At 45.3% G+C, this 24,398-nt stretch overlaps 1 protein-coding gene across 1 annotated transcript in view; it reads left to right on the top strand.

The window, feature by feature from the left end:
• The window catches only part of SMIM14 (small integral membrane protein 14), a 57,295-nt gene that overhangs the window by 18,661 nt on the left and 14,236 nt on the right, over window positions 1–24,398 (top strand). The window contains exons 2-3 of the mRNA XM_068278465.1: window positions 16,155–16,255; window positions 19,114–19,162. Of these exons, the coding sequence (XP_068134566.1) occupies window positions 16,181–16,255; window positions 19,114–19,162 (124 nt within the window). The 5' untranslated portion in view covers window positions 16,155–16,180. The remainder of the gene's footprint in view (window positions 1–16,154; window positions 16,256–19,113; window positions 19,163–24,398) is intronic.

Below are 24,398 nucleotides of genomic sequence, written 5' to 3'. Positions count from 1 at the left end.
GGCCGGAACAAAACTTTTTGTTCCGGCTACGCTGGGCTCAGGCGGCTGGGGGGACCCTCTTTCGCCGCTGCTCGCGGCGGATCGCCGCAGAGCGGCGGCGATCAGGCAGCACACGCGGCTGGCAAAGTGCCGGCTGCGTGTGCTGCTCTTTGATGAAAATCGGCCCAGCAGGGCCTGAGCGGCAGCCTCCGGCGGTGATGGACGAGCTGAGCTCGTCCATACCGCTAGGCTGGTTAAGGGCTCTACCTCTGACACAGAAAACCTGGGTTCGAATCTCGGCTCTTTCTGCTCAGTAAGCCAGCACCTATTCACCTTGGGCAAGACTTCAGAACACTGCTAGTACTGCCTATAGAGTGCGTCCTAGTGGCTGCAGCTCTGGCGCTTTGAGTCCACCGGTTGAAAAATGCAATATATATGTTCTGTGTCTGTCTACTTTTGTGGGTTTTCACAAAGCATGCACTGTTGGTGGGCCTTGAGGGCTAGGCTGGGAAACACTGGTGTAGTGCTGTCTTTCACAGTAACATGTTGTGGTGCATAGCCTGTAAAACAAGGTAAAAGTGGCATCGCACGTTGCGACGCAATCAGTACACCTGTTCGTCACAGCGCACTGTTAACGTGCCGATGTGAATGTACCATTACAATGTAATTGCTCCACGTTAGCAATCCTCTATGATAAAACCCCTGTATCCCTGCGTCACGCTGTCCCTGTGTAGCTGGGTCCGTGCTTTTTGCTACTGCGCATGTGCGCAGCATGGACCCAGCCTCACAGAGACAGGAGCGTGTGCGGTGGCCGCGTGCACGCACAGTAGCAGGCGGCGGCGAGAAACAGACCCTAGAGCCCGTTTTTTAAACGGTCTTGGGTCTGCTAGTGTTATTATATTGTCCGACACAATTCACTGCAACGTGTCCATGTGAACATAGCCTTCACAGTCGTGCAGTGTAATGGCCACTATGTAATGTGGCTTACAGTACTGCAGTTCACAGCGCAGTATAGCTGGTCGCGGTATGGTGCAGTGGGTTACCGCTAAACGCACGCATTGAAGAGACACTGAAGGGAAAAACAAATTATGAAATAATGAATTTGTTGTGTAGTATGGATAATTACTAGAACATTAGTAGCAAAGAAAATATTCTCATTTTTATTTTCAGTTATATAGTTGTTGTTTTTTTTTACAACATTGCATCCTTCTCTAATATTTGCAGTTTACACACTACTCAGCATTCTCAGGGCTTGTTTCCACTGTTGCGACGCGATTTCGGCCGCATTCCGACGCTTGTAAAAACGCATGCGGATGCGTTTCCACGTGCGTTTTTACCCGCGATTTCGCATGCGATTTCGCATGGCAGGGTGCCATGCGAAATTAACCATGACACTGCCAGGGCTAAATAAAATTGAAAAAGGTGCGAAATCGCACGCGAAATCGCGGGTAAAAACGCATGTAACAAACGCATGCGTTTTTACTATTAAATACATTAGCGGCGATTCGCACGGATTCCCGACGCAGGCGAAATCGTTGGCTCTTTTGTGCGTTTTTTTCACGCTGAAAAAAACGCACCTCAACAACGCTACAGTGGAAACAGGCCCATCCACTTGTATTACATGTGCGGATCTGCATGCGTTGGACGCATGCAGATTCGCGATAGTGGAAACGAGCCCTAAATGATTTTACAGAGCAGTCAGGTGAACGGTTGAACTGTTCTCTGCAGAAAAAAACAATACAGTGCCAGACATTTAACCTCTTGACGACCAGCTAACGCCGATTGGCGTAAACTGGTTGTCTGCAAGTTTTTCCATTTCCGTTCACGGAGGCTGTCTCCGTGAACAGCCGGAGAGCCGCCGATCACGGCTCGCCTGCAAAATGTAAACACGCGGGGAAGAAATCCCCGCTGTTTACATCATACGGCGCTGCTGCGCAGTAGCGCCGTAATGCAGATCGGCGATCCCCGGCCTCTGATTGGCCGGGGATCGCCGTCATTTGATAGGCTGAAGCCTATCCTACAATGCGCAGGACGGATATCCGTCCTGCGCAGCTCAGAGGGGAAGGGAGTGGGAGGGAGAGGGACGGAGCGCTGAAAACGCTGCGGATCCCCCTCCCCGCAAAGCGCAGAGAGCCGGCGGCGATCAGACCCCCCTCCCCCCAGCAGGACATCCCCCTAGTGGGGAAAAAAGGGGGTAAGTGATCGCCCTGGCTAAAACCTGATCTGTGCTGCGGGCTGGAGAGCCTACGCAGCACAGATCATTCAGAAAAGCCCTGGTCAGCAAGTTAAGAAAAATCATTCAGGTAAAACTTCTGTTTGAAAGCGCTGCCATCTTTCCCGCTGTGCAAATTGAACGTAAGTATACTAGTGGCTAGCTGCATTCATTGCTTCAAATCTACTTTTCAAATTTTTTTTTTTTTTTTAGATTAGAATTGGTACATAATTTGCATCTGCTTTGCATTCAAGGCATGTACTTAGCTCCAGTGGGGCTTTGCATTGCCTCTGTTGGTCTACATTGCAGGTGCAACCTTGAGCACTGTCATTTATCTGTCTACTTAAAGGATACCTGGGGTGACGGGACATGATGAGACGTGTGTGTGTGTGTGTACACACACACACACACACACACCCTAGCACGCACACACACACACACACACACACACACACACACACACCCTAGCACGCACACACACACACACACACACCCCCTAGCACACACACACACACACACACACACACACACACCCCCTAGCACACACACACACCCTAGCACACACACACACACACACACCCTAGCACACACACACACACACACCCTAGCACACACACACACACACACCCTAGCACACACACACACCCTAGCACACACACACACACCCTAGCACACACACACACACACCCCCTAGCACACACACACACACACACACACACACACACACACACACACACACACACACACACACACACACACACACACACACACACACACACACACACACACACACACACACACACACACCCTAGCACACCAATAACTATGCTGGGTTCCTTTTTTTTTTTTTTTTCTCTGCCTGAAAAAGTTAAATATCAGGTATATAAGTGGCTGACTCAGTCCTGACTCAAACAGGAAGTGACTACAGTGTGACCCTCACTGATAAGAAATTCCCCCTTTTAACTCTTTCTTGCTCTCAGAAGCCATTTTCTGCTAGGAAAGGGTTGTATACTTGGAATTTCTTATCAGTAAGGGTCACAATGTAGTCACTTCCTGTCTGAGTCAGGACTGAGTCAGCCACTTACATACCTGATATTTAACTCTTTCAGACAGAGAAAGGAAAAAAAGGAACTTAGCATAGTTATTTGTGTGCTAGGCACTGTACATACCCATGTCTATCTCATCATGTCACATGTCACTTCGGGTATCCTTTAAGACAGTAAGCTTCAGAAGACAGAGCTCTCTGCCACTTTGAAAGTCGTGGAGCTCAATGGCTCTTTTGCATAGATAACAACTGAAGTTTCTTAACTTTTCCTGTACTGGAAACCATATTAGACTTCTGTCTCTGTTCCTGATGTTTTACGGTATTTGCTTAGCTGTACTACACATACGAAACATTATATCATAATTTTTTTTCGCTACAGTGTCTCTTTAACAGGTGTGGTGAAGCATACTTTTCATTGACTGCATACTTCACTGTATGCGATACAATATGGCCATAACGTGCAGTACGATTTATTTTCGTTCTATTGCTTTCCTGTTATGCTGGGCATACACGGCACATTTCTGGATGCAATTATACGCCAGATCGAGACGCTGGCTCGATGCCGGCGCATCCCCGCGTGTGCAGATCGATCGATCTATCTATCCGGCAGGTCATCGGACCTGTCGGATATTATCAATCGAGCCCATCAGCGGCTCGATTGATAAGGAAAGAAAGTGCAGTGTATGCCCAGCATAATACAGGGAACACAAGGCAACGTGTCACTGTGTACGTGGCCTTAGAAGGCTATACATATTCAGTTTATCAGCAGTGGAATCATAACATAAAGTTGTACTATGTTCTCTAAAATAAACTGCACTTTAAAATGGAAAATTCAAATGTATTTGGGTGGTTGTCTCTTTATGGTATGGTATCATTCATTATGGCAGGTAATCTTCTTTGCGTGACAGGAAACTGTTATATTCCATGCAAATATCTTACACACAGTCCACTGAATTGCATTTCTGAAGAGGAACTATATTTAAAAAATCTTGCAACCTTGAGTAAAACTGATGATTTCCCTGCATCTTAATCCACCTCTCTACCTAAAAACGACGTCACTTACTTTCCTATAACTCCAGTAATCCAAGCACACCGCTTAACCAGTTCAGGTTCCTAGCAATTTTGACATTTCAGCTGTGTGGCTATTAATACTGCAATAACTTTTTCATTACTTATCATCTTAGTGATAAAAAACAGTATAATGCTTTTTTACAGGACAATTGAAGCTTCCTCCTGGTAATATGTATATTTTACTTGCATTATACAGTGATAGACGTAGATACAGCAAATGGATATCTGAAGAGATGTGACCGGTAGCCAGAAGTTCTGTATTATAGCTTGGCAGGGGAGAGAAGTATACACTACTCCTGACTGCTTGCTTGTTAGGTTACAACACTTCTGATTATGTATATCACAGATGTCACACTCCAATCCTTGAGGGCTATATCCACGGCAGTGTTTAGGATGGACCATGAAATAGAGAAATGTTTGCTACTTGATGAAAATGTGGAAATTCCTATACAGGACTTGATTCTTAACTGATCTATATCCAACTGCTTTTTATTTCATTCAGTAGTGGTGATACAACATACAAAACCAACACATGCTGGTTAAGGCCTCATTCACACTTCGGGCTTGATTCACTAAACCGTGATAACTCATATCACGGCCGTTTTGGTGCGCAGTTTCGCGTTTGCACGCAATAGCAAATTTTGAAACATGTGAAAATTTGGGATTGTGAGCAAATGTGAAAAAAATGCACGTGAAAGCGGTCGTGATATGAGTTATCACGGTTTAGTGAATCAAGCCCTTCGTCCGCTTTTTATCAGCACATGAATGTTATACATTGTTGCTGAAAAGCGGACAGAAGCCCACTAGTGTGAATGAGGCCTAAGGGTTGAGTCTTGTACGGGAATTTCTGCATTTCTGCATGTTTGGTCTTTTGAATGAGAGTTTTGACGGACCTCTTACCCTACTAGGACTCCCCGTAATCTATAATTGCAGGTCACTGAGGCTGGCGGACTCTTCACCTACGCTAGTTGTACTTGATGAGCCACACCTTTCCTAATTCAATACCATCAAATAATTTGAACTGTGCCAGAAATGCGTGAGGACTTCAGCCCTTGAGTACTGGAGCTCAATGTCCCTTTTCTACAGCATCTGCTGTAACTTCCTAGGCTCTGGCTACACTGTCCAGGTTGGGAGGAGGAGACCCGCTGATGAAGAGGAATGCCTATGTGAGCTGTGACAAAATGGTGCTACAACCTCAAACCCTGTGTCCCAAGGGGTACACACACTCACACTCACACACTCACTCTTTTATTGCATGGAGTTAAAAAGCTGCAGTTGTGAGCCGTATAAAGAGTAGGGATGGTCAATGACATGTAACTCGTTCTGAGTTCATGGTTTGGTCTGTATCTGCAAATAACTGTATGATTTTAAAACAGAGAGACAGAGAGAGAGCTGTGTAGAAGGAATACATTGCTCCTAGTACTACTGGTAATGTTGTTTTGTTGATAGTTTCTTTTAAAGTGTACCTGAGATTTTATAAATCTAAGCATTTATACTTACCTGGGGCTTCCTCTGCTCTGTTCTTCTGAAGTATTTTCAAATAGTTTCCCTAGTCGCCGTCAGTCTTGTTCCACTGCGCATGTATGGTCCCAGATGTGAGCCACTTAATCGCATTCTGCGCACGGGCAGTTCACTGATACTGTAACTGCACAGGGGCAGAACACTCCCTGCAACAGGAGGAGCGCAATCAGGTAGCGTGCACGGACCAGACCACGCATTTGCTGCGGAGTGTGACGGATGGTAACTGGGAAAACTACCGGAGAAGATTGATGAACAGAGCGGCCTGGAAGTACACTGAGGGAGGCCATGGCCTACAGGGGGCTGGAGGAAGCTCCAGGTAAGTATAAATGCTTAGGTTTATAAAGTCTCAGGTTTCCTTTAAACCAAATACGAGGCCTTTTTAACCACTTAAGTACCAGCGGTCTCTGCACCCTTAAGGACCAAAGAATGGAATCCCGACGAATCGCCGTGCATACCCACCTCAGCCGCTGTCATCACCGCAAGCCGGGATCCTCGTGACATAGACTCTGCCGTCTCTATGACGGCAGAGTCATGTGAGCCGGTCAGGAGCAGCTTTCATTGGCTCCTAACCGTGTCTATCAATGTAAGCCAATGGGAGCGGCTTACATTGATAGACACGGCCAGGAGCCAATGAAGTCGGCTTCTGACCGGCTCATATGGCTCTGCCGTCCATAGAGACAGACCAAGCCTGCGAGCTGTGGCGAGAAACGTTGGGTTTGAGCGGAGCAGTCGGCGGGGAACGACGGAACCGGGAATGCACGCTGCAGACAGGGATTGAAATCTACTCCCTGCCAGCCCGGAGCCCACTAAAACTGGGCGTAGATTTCAATCACCGCGGTCCGAAAGTATTTAAAATAAAAATATGGATACAGTACTTGCCTGAAAAGCGAAACCTTCTGGATCCACATCCTCCTTGAGAGGCCATCCAGAGGCTTTCCTCTTCCTAGGCAAGAAGCTAACTTGTTTTTTTTTTTTTTTTTTTTAACCTCTTCGGGTTCACTTTAAGAACATATCCTGCAATCATCCTTTCCTTACAATGGCACTGCTAAAATGCTCCCCCTTATTATATCCCACCTTGATTACAGTAACAATTCACCCATGATTGCATCTCTAAAATTACAGTACATCCTAGCACCCACAACAGGCCTGCATTTACATCACATGAGCCTATAGGCACAGATGACCTGGCACCCTATACTTTGCCCTCCATGAACCTACAAACACCCCCCAAACCGCACCGCAAGTGTGCTGGCTGTCCCAGCTGTCACTCCTCCCTTACTTCCCTTGTCAGACGTAGGTAGCTACAGGTGTCATTTAGTATTCGGAAGCCAGAGGTACCCTCAGTAGTAAGTAACTAGAGGTGCCCCCAGTTGAAGGCAGATCTCGTCAGTGGAATGCTAAGTCGGGTGAGTAACCTCTCTTTTACACTCCACTCGGGACTCTTCCTAGGGAAGGAGGGAGTTAGCCGCCTTTCCATCATCAGGCGCCAGTAGGCAAGTGCCTACAGTGCTTTATGGTAAATCTGGCCCTGACTCAGAAGGTACATTAGGTTGTGCCACTTCCTACATTACTACTGATTAGTGTCTATTGATAAGTCCTGTGAAAAGCTCCTGACGAAGTGAACATTGTATAACGAAATGCAAAGAGTTATGGTTTTATTATTCTGAAAACAATTGTACCTTTTGTTGTTCACCCTCAGGCGGTATGGCATGGTCCACAAAACACCAGGCTTATTGATGCTTGCATTGTCAACTATATTGTTCAACAAACTAGACACAATATTTGGTGTCTGTATTTTACTTTATCAGTGTATTTTAAGAAAAACCCATTAAGAGTCACAAAACAAAAGACAAATGTATTTACTAATATAGGGAAGTCGTGGATATCCAACAGATTTGTGCTAATTATGAATTAATTGATTCACTTACATAAATAAGTAGACCTTTGATTATTCTAGCTGTTTGTATAAGTTACTGTCCCATTTATTTTGCACTCCACCTGTGTATTATGCACCTATATGCATTACACTTGTACATCTCTGTGGTACTTTGTATATCAATAACAATAGTATGTATTATTTGTACCTTCAAACCCTGCAGCCAGTACACATAGGATGTGAAAGTGACAGTTGAAACTCAGTGAATGTAACCACAGATGTTTATAGAGTACATGCAAATGTCTGACACAGTTCGCTGGTTTCCATAGTCTGCAAAAACTATAATGGAAAACATCCTGTCATCCTCCATTGGAACATACTGGTGCAAATAACAGCCTAATGCAACAGTGTTGAAAAATACAGCTACATATGGTGCAGTGTGCTTAGCATGAGTTAGCCGTAAGGTCAATGTCATACAAGAGATACACAGTAGCGGGTGAGGCAGTGGCAGAATCTCCCTTGCTGTGAAGAAGTAACACTACTTCACAGCTATACATGGTTACCTGTGGCAGAGGTTTTATCATTGTATCAATTCTATGGCCTAGCAACAGCTACAGACTTTTTGATGTACCATTGCTAGTACTTTCACATACATGGATCTTGGTGTGGTTGTGTTTGTTATGACCTTTTTACTAGCAGCACTTAGAAAATAATGAAAGAAGAATGAAACCTGCATTATTTGCAGTGCATTTCTAATTCCAGAATGGTACACTGGTTCTGAAGACAATGTTTACAATCTAAAATGTGCTGTATACTTACCAGCAAAAATATGCTTCTCTTCCAGGTGTTGCCCCCTCTTCTCTGACATTGAAGGGGCTGTTAGGGATGGCTTAGATACCAAAAGGAGAGAGGAGGAGGGAACAACCAAGAGCCCATTATTATTATTATTTAGTATTTGTATAGCGCCGACATCTTGCTCAGCGCTGTACAGAGTATATAGTCTTGTCTCTTAACTGTTCCTCAGAGGGGCTCACAATCTAATCCCTATCATAGTCGTGTGTCTATGTATGTATCGTGTATTGTAATCTAGGGCCAATTTAGGGGGAAGACTATTAACTTATCTGTATGTTTTTGGGATGTGGGAGGAAACTAGAATGGCCGGAGGTAACCCACAGGGAAACATACAAACTCCTTGCACCTGACCCGCAACCTGCTTTCTGGTGAATCTGGTACCTGTAGACCCGCTTCCCACACCTGACCTGTAACCCGATAAAAATCAAAATGGGTTCCCAAACCCGACCAGCATTCCGGGTAACTCGCGGGTACCCGACCTGATGCCCTGTGCGGGTCTAATTTTTCAGACCTGCAGCCCTGTTACCCTCCCCCGACTCGCATCCTGCTTTCTGGTGAATCTTGTACCCGCACCCAACCCGCAACCCGATAAAAATCAAAACTAGTACCCAAACCCGGCATTTCAGGTAACCCGCGGGTACCTGACCCGATGCAGGCCTCTTCCCTAGGCCCTATTGTTTATGAAGCTATTTTTTTCTACTCTCAAAGCTTGCTAGTTGGACCAGCAGATGGAGCTCTAAGTGAATAAATTAGTTGATGATATAGTTTTGTTTATGATTAATACCACCCCATTAAAAAAAAAAACTTGTGATGCTAATAAACCTGCACTACAGCTTTTCTTGTGTGGAAGAAACAGAAGTTGTGGATAATGAGACTACTGTATTTTCAATGCACATTTTAAGGTTTAGTTTGAAGTTGTGAACAACTTGTGCATACTGAGTATTGTGCTAATCAGGCAAAGAAATACAACACACGCTAAGTGTTACTAAGGGTCTCTTTGGAACGTAACAGAGAGATTTAACCTTTTTTTTCTTGAAAAATAAATTTTGGCCCTTCTTCAATTCACTTTTTCTCCTAGGTGACATTTTCACACCTTATCAGTAAAATGCCTTTTAAAGGGTTACTTATGCTGGGCATACACGGCTTGAATTTGCTGCTCAATTCTCCCACTCGATCGATTTTCCCCACTTTATTCCGCAGGCGATTCTCTTATCTTCCACTTGTTTTTCTTTTCTTTTTGCATTGTCCTCAATGCGGAATCGAGTGGCGAAACGATCGGGCCGGAGATCGGACATGTCAGAAATTATCTATCGAGCCATCTAAATGACTCAGAATCGAGCCTTGTATTCCCAGCATTAAGCCTGAAACAAAAATCAGTTCAACTTACTTGGGGCTTCTTGCAGCCCCCTGCAGTCATCCTGTGCCTGCGCTGTCCTTCCGCAACCCCCTGGGCAGTCGGAGGATACTGCGCATGCGCGACCCTGAGCTTTGTGCACCTAGATTGCCCTCCCTTTGCCGGGATCGCTCTGCACATGCATAGCAGTGATTTTTCTGTACTGTGCATACTCAGATCGCCATCGTGCACAGGGTCGTGATGAGACGTGTGGCTGGCTAGCTTTCAATGGGTCGCCGCTGCTGGCCAGAGGGTCTTGGAAAGATGGTGCGGCCACAGGATGACTGCGGGGGGCTGTAAGAAGCCCCAGGTAAGTTAAACTGTTTTTTTTTTGTTATGTTTTCTGACTCTTTAGATTTCCTTTAAGCCACGAGCAAGCAATAATATAAAATTTAATAATTTTGACACACCTTTTTCACCTACTTTTTTTGGTACTTTTCCAATTGAAGAGTACTGAAAAAGTTATTTGAAACAGAAGATGAAAATGTATCTACTAGGAGAAAACTTAGGAGAAAAAGTGTATTGAATAAAGGGCCTTTGTGCCTGAAAGATCAGTGAGAGGGTGTGTTAGTTTGTTGAGAGAGCTGACATTAATCTTGGCCCGTGTTTTTGTTTGCTTAAAGCTCTGAGCAACTCATCCACGTATCCTTCTTGTATTGGATACATTTCTTCCAGCTTACTAAGGAGTCCAGATAACCTGCTGAAGTTATGGCTGGCATCTTCTTTAAAAGGATGCATATGTGTGTATGCTTACAGTGTGTATGTAATGTCCTGCTCCACCACTTTTAAAATTCATGTGCCCCTTTAGGATTGAATGTAATCTAACAATGTATGAGCAGATTGACCAAGATTGACCAACCAGAGACAGATCTCTCTCTGAATCTGATCAGAGAGGGATCTGTTGCCTACCCATACACCACAGACCAATTCCCTATAGATTTCAGCATGAAATCTACCTGAGATCGGCCTAGCAACCCTGCCTGGCCACCCCCTTAAATGTGAATGAACCCCATGCCCATGCAGTGTAAATTCTCACCTGTCCCGCTGCTACGACTCCCAGTCTTACCCGCCATCACCTCCGTGTCTGGCGTTGCCACGAGCACTGCCACATGGTGGGTTGTGTGTGACCTCATACACTTGTGCCTGGTGCCATGTGGGGTGATGGAGTAGGCCGGGAGTCATGTCAATGGAAGGTTAGAGTTTAAACTGTACATGGTCACTGGGGGTGACATTTTACATTGGTGGGGTTATAGCGCCCGGGGGTCTGTTGCTTACCTCAGTAGTCGCTGTATTGAATGCTGTTACTGCTGTGCACCCAATCGTCCATGTCTGATGGAGATTTTCCTGCATACTCTATCAATACATTTGACTGATTTACCCCTAAAATGGATCGAATAGTTTGGTCAACTTAAAGCGGATCCGAGATTAAAAACTACCTATAACAAGTAACTTGTCTATATATCTTATCTAAAGTTTAGATAGTTTACACAGCAAATCTAGCTGCAGACAGCTTCAACTATTTATGATTATTTATTCCATGTTCTGTTTGTCACAGGCTGAGGGCTGGAGATGCTATCAGCCTGCCTGTGTGTAATGTGACAAATTCAGTCCCCCTCTCCTCCTCCCCCCTCGCCTCTGAAATCTCTGGCTAGTAACCTCCTCCTCCTCCTGCCCAGGCTGAGCTCCCATAAGCCCTTGCTACAGTGCCCTGGCACTCTGAAAAAGCTGTGGGCGAGGCCTGTTTAGTGTATAGGGAATTAGAGTATTAAAATAAAACAAAAAAAGTATTTGGCTTGAGGATTGCCCTATAAACTATATGAAAGGAACACAATTATGCAATGAGTAAAAGTTTATCTCAGATCCACTTTAACACAGCATTTCACGAACTGATCCCAGTCTGGTCGGGTGGTTGATCACTCGGTTACATAGTAAGATGTGAGGCTGCAGGATTGGTGGTTTGACAACTGAGGTACATCGTTGTAAATCCAGTAGAATCCCTGTGGCTGGATAGTGTACTGGTTAAGGGCTGACACAGGAGACCAGGGTTCCAATCTTGGCTCTTCCTGTTCAGTAAACCAGCTACCTTTTCAGTAGGAGACCTTGGGCAAGACTCTCTAACACTGCTACTGTCTGCCTATACAGTGCATCCTAGTGGCTGCAGCTCTGGTGCTTAGAAAAGCATGGATATAAATGTTAATTGTCTGTCTGTGTCCTTTTATAGTAAACTACAAGGGACCAGGAAAAGTAGTTTACTTTATCAGATGTTTACTATTCCAGAATTGGGAAACAAGAGTTTGCTTACTTAACACAGAAAGAATTTGCGATAATTCAGGTTGGCGTGAGCTTGAGATGTCTCCCATGAGCTTGCTGGTTAGTCTGTACCATTCCAGAATTGGTCATACATTGTATATTGATACACACACAGTTGCTGGATTGAGTTTACTATATCAGAGTTTACTATAACGAGATTCTGCTGGGCAGCACAGCGGCGTAGTGGTTAGCGCTCTTGCCTTGCAGCGCTGGGTCCCTGCTTAGATTGCCAGCCAGGTCAAAATCTGCAAGGAGTTTGTATGTTCTCCCTGTGTCTGTGTGGTTTTCCTCTGGGCACTCTGGTTTCCTCCCACATCCCAAAAACATACAGATAATTTAATTGGCTTCCCCCAAAATTGGCCCTAGACTATGATACATACTGTACATTACACGATGCATACATAGACATATGACTATATTAGGGATTAGATTGTGAGCTCCTCTGAGGGACAGTTAGTGACGGGCCTATATATACTCTGTAAAGCGATGCGGAAGATGTCGGCGCTATATAAATACTAAATAATAATAATAACCAGATCAGGTTTACTGGACTATAGCTCACAGGCTCTATGTATTTTATTGCTGAAGGGTTTTTACCACTAGAGGGTGCTCAAGTATCAACTCTACTACTATGCATATTAACCAGCATTACAGCTTGTACCCCTGAATGAAAGCTTGTGTTTACAGATTAGCCACTTTTGTGGGTAACAACTGAACTTCCCCTTGACTCGTCTATCTATACTTGTCAGGAATGCTCCATGCATAAATGTGTTGTTTTTTTTTGTTTGTTTTTTTGTTTTGTTTTTTTAACCTTTACTTTTACATGATCTTAGAAACAGCTTTATTGTATATGTCACTGTCTGGGCTACATTGTTGCTGTGGCGTCGAAGGTGAGGTCCTCAAAAACATTTCTTCTTTCACCAAGTGGTGTGGCTTTTCTAAAGCTGCTCTGAGGTTTAATGAATTGGTCAATGCAAACTGTTCTTAGAAAAGTTTATTTATTAATTTGTAAGTGACCCTGAACTTTAGTTTGCAGAGTCTGCAGCTTTATGTGCCAGCGCACTGTCTGATAGTGCTGTCCAGTGTCACAGGCATGCGCAGTGTTTATTTATTTATTGTATTTATAAAGCACCAACATATTACGCAGCGCTGAAGTTAGTAGAAACACCTCAGAAAATGCTGTCTGGGGTTCTGGGGGGGCGGGGGGACAACCTGCTTCTGTTACAGTGCGGATTTCCACTCCTTCTGTTACTACAGCAGTGGGAAGTCTTTAGGGTTTTCTGGTGTTGTATTAATATTGTGTTTGTTACTGCATTTCAGACTTCCAGGTGCCAACCGGGGGTGGGATGCGACAATCATTTGTCATTGTGGCTATTATGTGATTATGTGGTGCTGACCTCTCCAACAGCACTACTCTATAGTACATAGTAATGTCAATTAAAGTGGACCTGAACTCAGAACTGCCTCTCTGCTCTAATAAACATGCAACAGCATAATAACCTTGTTAACACTACAAGAGCTTTTCAAGTGCTAGAGATTTTAAAAGCTCTTGCTAATGTAATGAAAGCAATGGGGGATTTTTACAAAATCACATTGCTCCAGTGTGAACACACACATAGGATAACATTAGCAAGAGCTTTTAAAATAACAAGCACTCAGAAAAGCTGTTGTAGTGCGAACGAGCCCTTTTACACTTGATCTGCTGCGTTTGGCATGCGTATGCGTTAGTTCGCGTTAGTACACGTTTTTTCTCCCAAATGTAATAGAAAACCTATCCCAAAACGTTGCCATCCGCAAAAAAGCTTGGTTGGAGCTCACTCCAACCTGAATTATCGCAAATTCTTTCTGTTTTAGGAAAGCAAACTTTTGTTTTTCTTAACATCTTAGTAAGGGAGCTTTTAGGACCATTGTAGTCCCTTACACACCCCAATGAGTTCTGGGTCACCATGAGCTTGCTGGTTAGTCTGTGCCTCTCGGATTTACAAGCCCTACTCCATAGAGCCAAATTAATCCATGCCATGCACTGATGAGGATCAAACAATCCGAAACAGTCTGTATGCATGTTGGATTATTATGGCTCTGTACATATTAACAAGCTGACACATCATTGCATTCCAGCGGTTCTGGAGGTGTGTTTAGCTTCTAAGGGTACAATGGTTAATTTGCATATATTCAGCAGTGATGTACTGGGAGACATCTCAAGCTCACTCCAACCTGAATTATCGCAAATTCTTTCTGTTTTAGGAAAGCAAACTTTTGTTTTTGCAAAAAAGAGTACAATACTCTTTTTTTTTTTTTTTTTTTTTTTTTGCAGATGCCAGCGTGTGGAATAGGTTTTCTATTACATTTGGGGGGAAATGCGTACCAACGCGCACTAACGCATACGCATGCCAAACGCAGCGGATCAAGTGTAAATGGGCTCTAAAGAAAAACATTTCTTTGTTACAGCTGATACAAATCCTATGATGAATCTGCACAGTTTCGTTCATGGAAGCATATTGTTAACATCCTGTGCTTTCAAATGAGCTTATCTGCCGTGGCAGTCAGGTGACATAGGGGAGAGATCAGATTACAATTTGTGATTATTAGACACAGATTAGGAGGAATTAGACTAAACTCTCCAAATACACATGGTTAGGGATGGTTTCACGAGTAATAACGAGTGTGTAAACACTTGAATTTGAGCATTAATTAGTTTAGGTGTGCGGGAGGGTCATAAAGGGTTAAACCCAATCTACACGATACGATTCTTTATACGATTCTATTACGATTCTATTTACAATCCGATTAAATCCAACATGTCCGATCGAGATTCGATTCAATTTGATTTGCCATTGTTTAGCAATGGCAAATCGAATTGAATCGAATCCCGATCGGACATGTTGGATTTAATTGGATCGTTAATAGAATCGTATAAAGATTGTATCGTATCGTGTAGATTGGGCTTTAGTTACCCATAATTCTGCATCCTCCCTGCGCTCCAAATAGCTTGCAAGCGTCCTATTGCAGTTATTTTTTTATAGCTGAAGCCATCGGAGCAGGGGTGAGGTATTCCAGTGTCTTGTTGGCACTCCTGCACCAGTTTAAATGGTGCCAAAACATCTGGTATGTATTATCAGACTTCCAAAACACAAGGACAGTTCCTCCGCCATCAAACTCTACTACGCTATACAAAATGTCCTATTTTCCTTGTATTAACAGTCCAGATAAACTGAAAAACTACAGTAACTATTTTCCATTGTTTTTGTTTTACTATGTGGAAATGTTTAGCATAAAAAAGCCCTCCCTATCCCAAGATTTAATGATGCCCAAAAAATGTTTGTTTGTTGGGAAAGTTACAGAAGAGTGAGAATTGGGGAAGCTCATTCAGATTCCACAGAATTGACATTTCCATATTTCCAATCGAAAAATGGAAATCGGAATTCTGTGGAAATCCTATTTACAGCAACTTGGTTATTTTAGCCCAATCGCAGAACTCAGAAGCATTGGACCAATCAGAGCATGCAGAATTGTTCCGCAAAAATCTGATTACTGCCGTAATTTTAGTCCAATCACAAGATGCCATTTCTCCAATTTCCAATTGATTTTTTTTTTTTGAAATTTTTATATTTTCTGATGCTAGAAATAAAAACTAAAATACTCCTCAGAAAATCGGCAGAAATCGTAATTTCCATGGAATCAGAAATGGCCATTTACAACCATCTCTAGTGATCAGAGAGAGTGGCACACCACAAAAGCAGAACATAAATAAAATGCTTCAGCCTAGGTGTGAGAGTCCAGTGATGGCTGTACTGTGCTCTTTGTACTTTATTACATGAGGCTGGTTGTGTATATTGTGGCATTTTTGATATGTTTAGCATGCATTACGTGAAATCCAGCATTCATCTTTCTCCAGGTTTCTATTGTCTGTAAACAGTGAAGATGGCGGAGGGCAACTTTGATCCCTGTGAATGTGTCTGCTCCTATAACTATGCAATGCGAAGGCTGATTAACCTGGTAAGCATCCATTGCTAGCATTTGCCGGTTTCAGGTTCATGTGTACAGGCCTTACAGATTCCGTTCCTGGAGATTGTAAGTTGAACCCTGTCTTCAAGTAATCCTGTAAGGGGAAAACAAGTGCCCCTGGGGGGTACTTACCTTGGGAGGAGGAAGCCTCTGGATCCTAATAAGGCTTCGCCCGTACTCTTCAGCTGCAGAGATCCAGTACTAGCAGCCCCTAAACAGCGTGCGGCATCTAGCGCCAGAGCCCGAGGGGAAGTTTGTACTGCACCTGCCATAGATCACAGATTGGTAAATATTGCTGCAGGCTTAAGCCCCTACTGCACCTGTGCGGGTTTTCAGGGGCTGCCAGCACTGGATCCCTGAGGCTGAAGAGGACAGGGGAAGCTTTATTAGCTATGGCAGCTGAACTGGCTCAGTGTCCGACAGACTGGGGGCAATATCCACATTTTGTCTGCAGCACTAAACCCGACCCTATATCACCGGGCCAGAAGAAATATACTAACAGGCCAGATACAGAACGTGGGCCGTAGTTTTCCCACCCCTGTGCTAGCTTCTAGGTAAACTCGAGATTATTGAGAAATATTTAGACACATTCTGAGTTTAGTGTTTTGGATATACCCATGCAGGGGCGTAGCAATAGAGGTCGCAGCGGTCGCATGCGCGACTGGGCCCGGCTCCTGAAGAGGCGGGGAGGGGCCCAGGGGGGCCCATGTCTTTTTGTAGTGGCCAGGACTGAGTGCGGCCCGTGCGCCGTGAGCGCTATTGGGAGGGGGGGGGGAGCCGCAGCCGCGGGGAGGGCAGCCCGACCTCTCCCTCCCTTCCTCTCCCCGGGCCCCCCCCTTCAGATGCAGAGTGACGCGCACGGAAGCGCTGTAGGCTGAAACTCACCTCCGTCCCTGCGTTCCAAGCGCCGCTGATCTCCTCTCGCTGTATAGATGTTACACACTGCTTCCGGCTAAACAGGAAGCAGTGTGTAACAACATCTATACAGAGCGGGAGGAGACCAACGGCGCAGGGACGGAGGTGAGTTCTGCCTACAGCGCTTCCGTGCGCCGCGCACTCTGCATCTGAAGGGGGGGGGGGGCCCGGGGAGAGGAAGGGAGGGAGAGGTCGGGCTGCTCTCCCCGCAGCTGCGGCTCCCCGCTTCATTATGGGGGGGGGGGGGACCTACCTAATCCTGGGGGGGCAGCTACCTTCCTATCCTGGGGGGGGCAGCTACCTAATCTAACCTATCCTGGGGGGCAGCTACCTACCTAACCTATCCTGGGGGGGCAGCTACCTAACCTATCCTGGGGGGGCAGCTACCTACCTAACCTATCCTGGGGGGGCAGCTACCTACCTATCCTGGGGGGGCAGCTACCTACCTATCCTGGGGGGGCAGCTACCTACCTAACCTATCCTGGGGGGGCAGATACCTACCTAACCTATCCTGGGGGGGCAGCTACCTACCTAACCTATCTGGGGAGGCAGCTACCTAATCTAACCTATCCTGGGGGGCAGCTACCTAATCTAACCTATCCTGGGGGGCAGCTACCTAATCTATCCTGGGGGGCAGCTACCTACTCTAACCTATCCTGGCGGGCAGCTACCTACTCTAACCTATCCTGGGGGCAGCTACCTAATCTAACCTATCCTGGGGAAAGCTACCTAATCTATCCTGGGGGGCAGCTACCTAACCTATACTGGGGGGCACCTACCTCATCTAACCTATACTGGGGGGCAGCTACCTAATCTAACCTATACTGGGGGGCACCTACCTATCTAACCTGGGGGCACTTACTTGTCTAACCTGTATTCGGGGCACCTAGCTAGCCTATACAGGTGGCAACTATACTGGCTACCTATATTGGAGGCACCTACCTAACTAACCTATACTGGGGGCACCTACCTATCTAACCTATGCTGGGGACAACTATTCTGGCTACCTATATTAGAGGCACCCACCTAGCTAACCTGTACTGGGGGCACCTATCTATCTAACCTATACCGGCGGCGCCTGCCTATCTAACCTATACTGGGGGCAACTATACTGGCTACTTATGCTGGAGGCACCTTCCTGGCTAACCTATACCGGGGGCAACTATACTGGCTTACCTATGCCTGGCTACCTATACTGGGGGGACCTATAGCTGGCAATAGGGATTTGGATATGTGTGTGCGTCGGGTGTTGCCGGGGGAGGGGGGCTGTTGTTGCCGTGGGGGGGGGGGGCCCACATCCAGATTCCGCATCGGGGCCCAGAGGTTTGTAGCTACGCCACTGTACCCATGGCTGCCATACTTTTTGGAAATGCATCATTGTATCTGCAATGGTGGCTTTCCCTTTACATAGAATTAGGCAGCTAATCTCGCACAAAATGTTACCAAATCTCAATTCTACCTTTAATCATTAGGCTGCCATGTGCATTTTAGTAGTCTGCCATATGTATATTGGATTAGTTTACATTTAGCATGTTTGATGTGGTCCTGTACATACATTTACATTGTAACTGCATTATTTTTGTTTTAATATATGACTGGGTGGCCAGGGCCATGCGTCACTTCTTGAATTGAGATAACCTTCAGTGTTCTCCCCAGGCTCTTTTAGCCGGGTGCTCCACCCGGCTAGATTTGGTGACCACCCGGCTGTCATCGGCTCACCTCCTCCTATGCTGTAAGCACAGTTGCCCTGCATTTTCAACTCGCCCCACCCGGCTACTTTTTCATGCCACCCGGCTGGAAAAAAATTCTGGGGAGAACACTGACCTTATGACGGAAATTATCTCATTGTTCTACATATCTTAAGTGATTTGGTGACAGAGTAAAAAATACACTTTTTTTTTTTTATTTACCAATGTCCTTTTCTTTTTTTCCAGCTCAGGCAGTCTCAGTCGTACTGCACAGACACAGAATGCTTTCAGGAAAGTAAGTATGAATGCCTACACTTTTTTGAGTCTGTCTTTTCAAGCCCAAGCCTGCCCTTTTCTGGCTCTGCTGTAATGACTCCGCTATAATGATTCCAGAGCAAAGCCAGACTGAATGCCCAGTCAGGGATTTTATCAGGGCTGATAACAAGCAGGCTAAGCAGTGAAGAATGAAACAGAGAGCAGGGTAGATGTTTTCTCTAAAGTTCCCACTGATATATATGGTGAAATACATGAGGGTGCTTCGTCTCTGGTTCACTAGTAGTAGCCTGGCTTAAAGGTACCCATACACTTATAGATTTGCAGCAGATTTGACCATCAGATTCCTGTCAGATGCCTGTCAGGTTGAATGTGACAGGAATCGATGTGTACCACACACAAGGAACAGATTTCCAATAGACTTCAGAATGAAATCTATTGAAAATCATTTGAAATGCAGTGTTGCACCACTCGACCCAATGCAACTCTATGGGCCATCGATCTATTGCCAGCAGCCGATCGACCAGAGCGGTTGGAAATCAATCGGTCGATTAATCATGCTTCCTGCTGCATTGATTTTTAGCTGATTCAATCAGAGTGGTGGAATCGGCCGTTTATCGATGGCAGAAATTGACCAGTGTATGAGCCCCTTAACATTATAATATCATCTTCAAGTACATTATAAATAATGCACTCCTTGAAAGAGATGAAAAACTGCAGAGGACGAGGAAGATGTTTTAATCCCACCGTACTCTTATCTGCAGTCATTATTTCATCACTGCTAAATTGTGTTGTGTAGCGTGAGTAGACTATTAGCCTTGCACTATATGCTATGGAGTGACATTTTTTTTAAGGGTTTGTTTAGGAATGTGAAAGTTTTACTTCTATAGAAGGTAAAACAGGTTATACCAGTATTACTACGGGAACACCTTTATTAGTGAGCTGGTCTCACATAGCGCTGAGCATATGGTGTGTAAATGCATCCCACTGACAAATTCTGAAAGATTCTTAACTCCTACATAGCAAGATTCTGTCTTAAACATCCGATCTGTAATCTACCTAATAGATCTTCAATCTAGGGGATGCTACCGGTATGTGTTCATTCTAATTAACTCTGTGCGCAGGTCCAACATGCCTTGCTATACTTTCGCCAACTCTTCCCTGTTTATATTCATTGATTAACACTAATTTAAAGAGAGTCTGAAGCCTTCCAAAAATCCTCTTTTTATTTGACATTTATGTAAAGCACTATAATAATTCCTTTTTTTGTATAGCGCTTTTCTCCTGTCGGACTCAAAGCGCTTGTGAGGCAGCCACTAGAGCGCACTCAGTAGGCAGTAGCAGTGTTAGGGAGACTTGCCCAAAGAACTCCTTACTGAATAGGTGCTGGCTTACTGAACAGGCAGAGCCGAGATTCGAACCTCCTCAGGTCTCCTGTGTCAGAGGCGGAGCCCTTAACCATTACATTATCCAGCCAGTGTGAGCATAGCTAAAATGCTGCATTCCTGCGTCAGAATGATGTAATTAAACCCCCCAAATCCCCGGGAGAATATTCTGGCCTCCTTTCTGGTAGAGGCAGAGCTTTGGGCTGTAGCTCTGCCTCTACTCGCGTCCATCTCTGCTGATCTCCGCCTCCTCCCGCCCCTCTCAGTCTTCTTTCACTGAGAGGGACAGGGAGAGGCTGCAGCTTATCTTCCCTGCAGGATCTTTACTCTAGCAGGTGCAGAAAGAGAGCGACCAAAATTGCCTCTGACCCCTCTCACCCAGCTCACTCCATCTTCCAGCTCTTGCCTTCAGGAGTAAGATTCCGGTCAATCGCTACCAAAACCTCTAGACACAGGAACAGCTTTTTTCCTCAAGTGGTAGCCATACTTAATGCTGAACCACGTTAGAGCTGCTAGGACTTGAAAGTAATCAGCACAGAACTGTAAATGAACAATTCTCACATTGCTTACTGCCACTATACTTGCATAATGTCCTTGACTTGTAATATACACACTGTCTGTCCTTGCATTGTTTTTGTTTGTGTTTGTTAACCTTTTCGGGACCGGCCACCTACCCCCCCTTAAGGACCAGGCATTTTTGGCGGGAAGGGGGTGCGCGCGTTTGGGGGGGTCAGGCGGCCGGATCCCGTGTGTGGCTGCCAGGCATTGTGTCCCCCCTTGGTGGCCTGGGCCCCCCCTTCTGCCAGCAGCCTTCACTTACCTTCCAGGCTCCAGCGATGAGCCGCACGGGACCCTCTTCTCCGGCCGGCATCTCCGCTTCATCTGACGAGCAGTTCCGGGTCGCGGCTTGATGACGTCATCAAGCCGGGACCCGGCGCTGACGTCAGATGAAGCGGAGATGCCGGCCAGAGCGGAGGGGGGCGCCGATCGTCGCTGGAACGGCAGGGAGGTGAGTGGATCCTCTTCTTTCCCCCCCTGCCGCCGCAGCTGTCAAACAGATCACTACGATCCGACGGCGATCGTAGTGATCGTGTGATCAGCAGCCATACGCGATGGCTGCTGATCACTCGGGGGAGATGTCGGCTGTCATATGACAGCTTGATCTCCCCCTCCGGGTGCGCACGATCGCGTCGGGAGCGGAAATTTCGGGCCGGCGTAGATCCTACGCCGCATCAGGCTAGAACAGCCACAAGTGCGGCGTAGGATCTCATGCACATGGTCCCGAAAAGGTTAAGCAACTGCCAAGACAAATTCCTTGTAGGTGTAAACTTGGCGAAATAAAATTGATTCTGATCAGCGGAGATTGATGCTAATGGAGGCAGAGCTACAGCGCAAAGCTCTGCCTCCCCGGGCAGCAAAATCCACGACCTGGAAAGTTATGGAATTTTGCCCCAGTATTTGACATTGTTCTGCCGCGGGAATGAGGCATTTTAGCTATGTTCATAGTGCTTAACATAAATGTCAAATTAAGAGAGGATTTTTGGAAGGCTTCAGACTCTCTTTAAATATAAAAAGTCCAAAAGTAGCATAATTTGAGTAACACATACATATACAAGAGAATTTTGTGGCTCACTGATGGCTCTAAAGTGGCAACCCATGGCAGGTCAGCTATTCATCTCTGCTGGGTGTTTTTTCCCCTACAGACCTTTACATGATGCTTATTTTCTTTTTTAAAGTAAACCTGAAGTGAAAATAAAGTAGTTTCCCATACAGAGATGGATGGACATAGTGAACTTTCTATCCCTGCCCTGCTATCACAAGTTTGTACAGTACAGCTACCCAGAAGTTTTATGACCTCTAATTCATTTTCTGGAGAGCAGCTACTGCTTTGACTGCATAGATAAAGTGCTGATTTATTAACCCTTGAAATAAAAAAAAAAAAAAAAAAAAAAAAGGAACACATGCAAATTGTGGGTAGGACTTGCTATGTGCACTGGTCTATCTCATCAAGGGGTCGATTTACTATCCTACAGTAAAACTGCTGTGCACAGATGGCACACGGCAATCTTACCAATACTTGCGCCACTAGTGAAGCACGTTGCATAATCAGCGCAACCCGCATTACATGTGTACCGCTTGCGTTGCTATGGTAACATGTGTTATTGGAGCAATACCCATGTACCACCGGTTGCGTTGATGTTCAGCATGTGGTACTGTAGTGGTGTAAGTACCAATAAAATTCCCGAGTGCTGACTGTTCAGACATTTTACTGTAGGGTAGTGAATCGACCCCAATATCACATGTCACTTTAGCGACTTTTTTAAGGGAACCTGAGGCGACGGTGGGGGGAAAATTGATACATACCTTGGGCTTCCTGCAGTCCCCTTCAGACCTCTGGCTTCCTTGCCGTCCTCCCAGGCTGCCTCGATCCACTGCTAGAGTCCTCTGAAGTCTCTCTGTTTGGGCCACATGCGCCATCATGCTCCCATCGCATGTAAGTCACGTTGGTGATATTTTGAATTAGAATAATTTCAGTATCTTGCATTCTGCTTTCAGGGTAAATTTGCTGGGACACTATGGCCTGAGCTAATTAGCAGTTTGAGATCTTTTCCACATGTACCTGGCTTTCAGGGCAGTGGAATGATTGACATCTAATTTTTTGTAATTCTTCTTAAACACTGAAGTGAAAAAAAAATATTATGATTTGTATGTGTAGTACAGCTAAGAAAAAAAACATTAAGATCAGATACATCAGTCTAATTGTTTCCAGTACAGGAAGAGTTGAGAAACTCCAGTTGTCATCTCTATGCAAAAAAGCTATTAAGCTCTCTGACTAACTAAAAATATGAGAATATTTTCTTTGCTGCTAATCTTCTAGTAATTATTCATAGTACACAACCAATTCATTATATCATATATTTTTTTCGCTTCAGTGTCTCTTTAAATCCTTTTCCAAACTCATAACTTCTTTCTGAGAGTTGTTTCAGTCTAGACACCCTTCATTATGAACAAGCCAAAATGTCTAAAAGCGTAAGTATGACACATTCCTGCTAGATCCCCTCTAGTGATGTTCTAATAATTTACACCTAAACGTACCTGTCACATCAGTTACCTGAATAACCTCCTCTGCTTAGTAAACAATCTTCTCTCCTGCTCTCTATACATCAGTGGAAAGTTTCTTTTATAGCGCGGACTATGAAGTGCTGTCTAATCACATGAAAGGCTGAAGGACTGTGAAATTTTGAATTACGCATTGAAGAAACTTTTTTTTGTTGTTGTTGTTGTTGTTGTTTGTTTTTGAAACAAGGTTTACCGTTTTAGTTTTTATAATCTTTTGGAAAATCCATTGTGGCAGAGGTGAGATTCTTGATATTTCAGCTTTAACTCTTAAAGTGGATCTGAACTCAGAACGCCTCTCTGCTCTAAAAGATACACAATAGCATAACCTTTAAACAAAAAAAAAAATTCTTTGTTACAGCTGATACAATTCCTAAAAGGCTAAACTCTCTAATGGCCCATACTCATGAGCTACAAATGTAGCTAGACGCTAGCACACGGGAGCCTCCGGGTCCCTCCGCATACACACTGCGAAAGAGGGATTAGTGGTGCGACGGAAGCTGTCGCCGACGTTCCTTCCCCCCCCCCCCCCCCGCCGAAAACTCCGTGCACTGCCTATTGGTTGCTGTCGCTAGTCCGCATACACACGCGGACTAGCGACAGTTGCGGCGGCAACTGTCACCAGGCGATTGGCCGCGGCAATCGCCTGGCGACGGTTCGGTGCGCGCGCGCCATACTCACGGGCGACCTGTCGCCGCAACACGCACGTGCCACCTGGTTGCGGTGACAATTGTAGCTCGTGAGTATGGGGCTTAA

The sequence above is a fragment of the Hyperolius riggenbachi genome, chromosome 1 (assembly GCF_040937935.1).
Source record: "Hyperolius riggenbachi isolate aHypRig1 chromosome 1, aHypRig1.pri, whole genome shotgun sequence".
In the NCBI taxonomy this organism is placed as follows: Eukaryota; Metazoa; Chordata; class Amphibia; order Anura; family Hyperoliidae; genus Hyperolius; species Hyperolius riggenbachi.
The sequence above is the reverse complement of the archived record's forward strand: the minus strand, read 5'-3'. Positions and strand labels throughout refer to the sequence as shown.